This window comes from Aureococcus anophagefferens (genome assembly GCF_000186865.1).
Source record: "Aureococcus anophagefferens unplaced genomic scaffold AURANscaffold_4, whole genome shotgun sequence".
Taxonomy (NCBI): Eukaryota; class Pelagophyceae; order Pelagomonadales; family Pelagomonadaceae; genus Aureococcus; species Aureococcus anophagefferens.
Window position 1 is genome coordinate 2,997,054 of NW_008705564.1, and position 990 is coordinate 2,998,043.

At 70.8% G+C, this 990-nt stretch overlaps 1 protein-coding gene across 1 annotated transcript; it reads left to right on the forward strand.

Annotated features, from left to right (window-relative positions):
- Positions 1–50: 50 nt before the first annotated feature.
- AURANDRAFT_21921 (hypothetical protein) lies at positions 51–610 on the forward strand (the record flags this gene model as incomplete). Its single annotated transcript, XM_009036205.1, has 2 exons — positions 51–335; positions 401–610. The coding sequence occupies 2 exons, from the start codon at positions 51–53 to the stop codon at positions 608–610; spliced, it is 495 nt and encodes a 164-aa protein (XP_009034453.1).
- Positions 611–990: the final 380 nt, after the last annotated feature.

Sequence of the window (990 nt, forward strand, 5' to 3'; positions counted from 1 at the left end):
TGATTCCGAGTCGCGTCGCTTAGCATCCGAATCCGGTTAGCATGAACGTGATGGATGAAGCGCTTCACGACGACGACGAGCCCGCGCCTTTGTTGGTGCCGTACGCCGGCGGCGCTTCGCCAGTTGTCGCGGGCCTTGGCGGGCGCGCGAAGGTGCCGGTGACGATCCTGTGCGGCTTCCTCGGCGCCGGGAAATCGACCCTGCTCCGGCGGCTGCTCGCTGGCGACCACGGCCTGCGTATCGCGGTCGTCGAGAATGAGTTCGCTGACACGCGAGGTCTCGAGAGTGTGCTCGTTTCCGAGGGCGCGTGCGCTCTCAGCCCCGACGGGGCCATCGTCGCGAGCCCCGCGCCCACGGTTGGCGGCAGCGCGCGATGCGATCGCGTGCTACGTAGGTCGAGCTACGGAATGGCTGCGTCTGCTGCTCTGTCAAGGACGAGCTCGCGACGGCACTGGAGGACCTCGTAGCCCGCGCGGCGCGGCCCCTCGACGCGATCGTAGTCGAGCTCAGCGGCGTCGCCGACCCCGGGCCCGTCGCAGCCGCATTCTGGCCTCTCATCGGCGCCCGCGGCGCGCGCCGGCCGACGCGTCGAGCCCCTGCTGCGCCATAGGCTCGACGAAGCCCTCGAGTCGTCCGTCGAGCTCGACTCGATCCTTTGCGTCGTCGATTGCGTCCGCGGCCGCGAGCTACTTGCGTCACGGGGCGCCGGCGGCTTCGAGGCGCGGCGCTACTCCCGCGTCGCGAGCTGGACGAAATCCCGACGCTACTTCGCGCGCAGGCGCCAGGTCGCGCATGCAGATCGTATAGTGCTCAACAAGTGCGACGCGGCCCCAGCGCTTGCCGTAGACGTAGCCGCGGCCACCGTCACCGGTCTCAATCCCGCCGCTGACGCACGTCGCGCCGTGCGCGGTCGTGGCGACTTCCCCATCCGCGCGCGCCCCGCGCCGCGCCATGCGGGGACGCGCGGTGCGAGAGTGCGCGGGTCGCGGC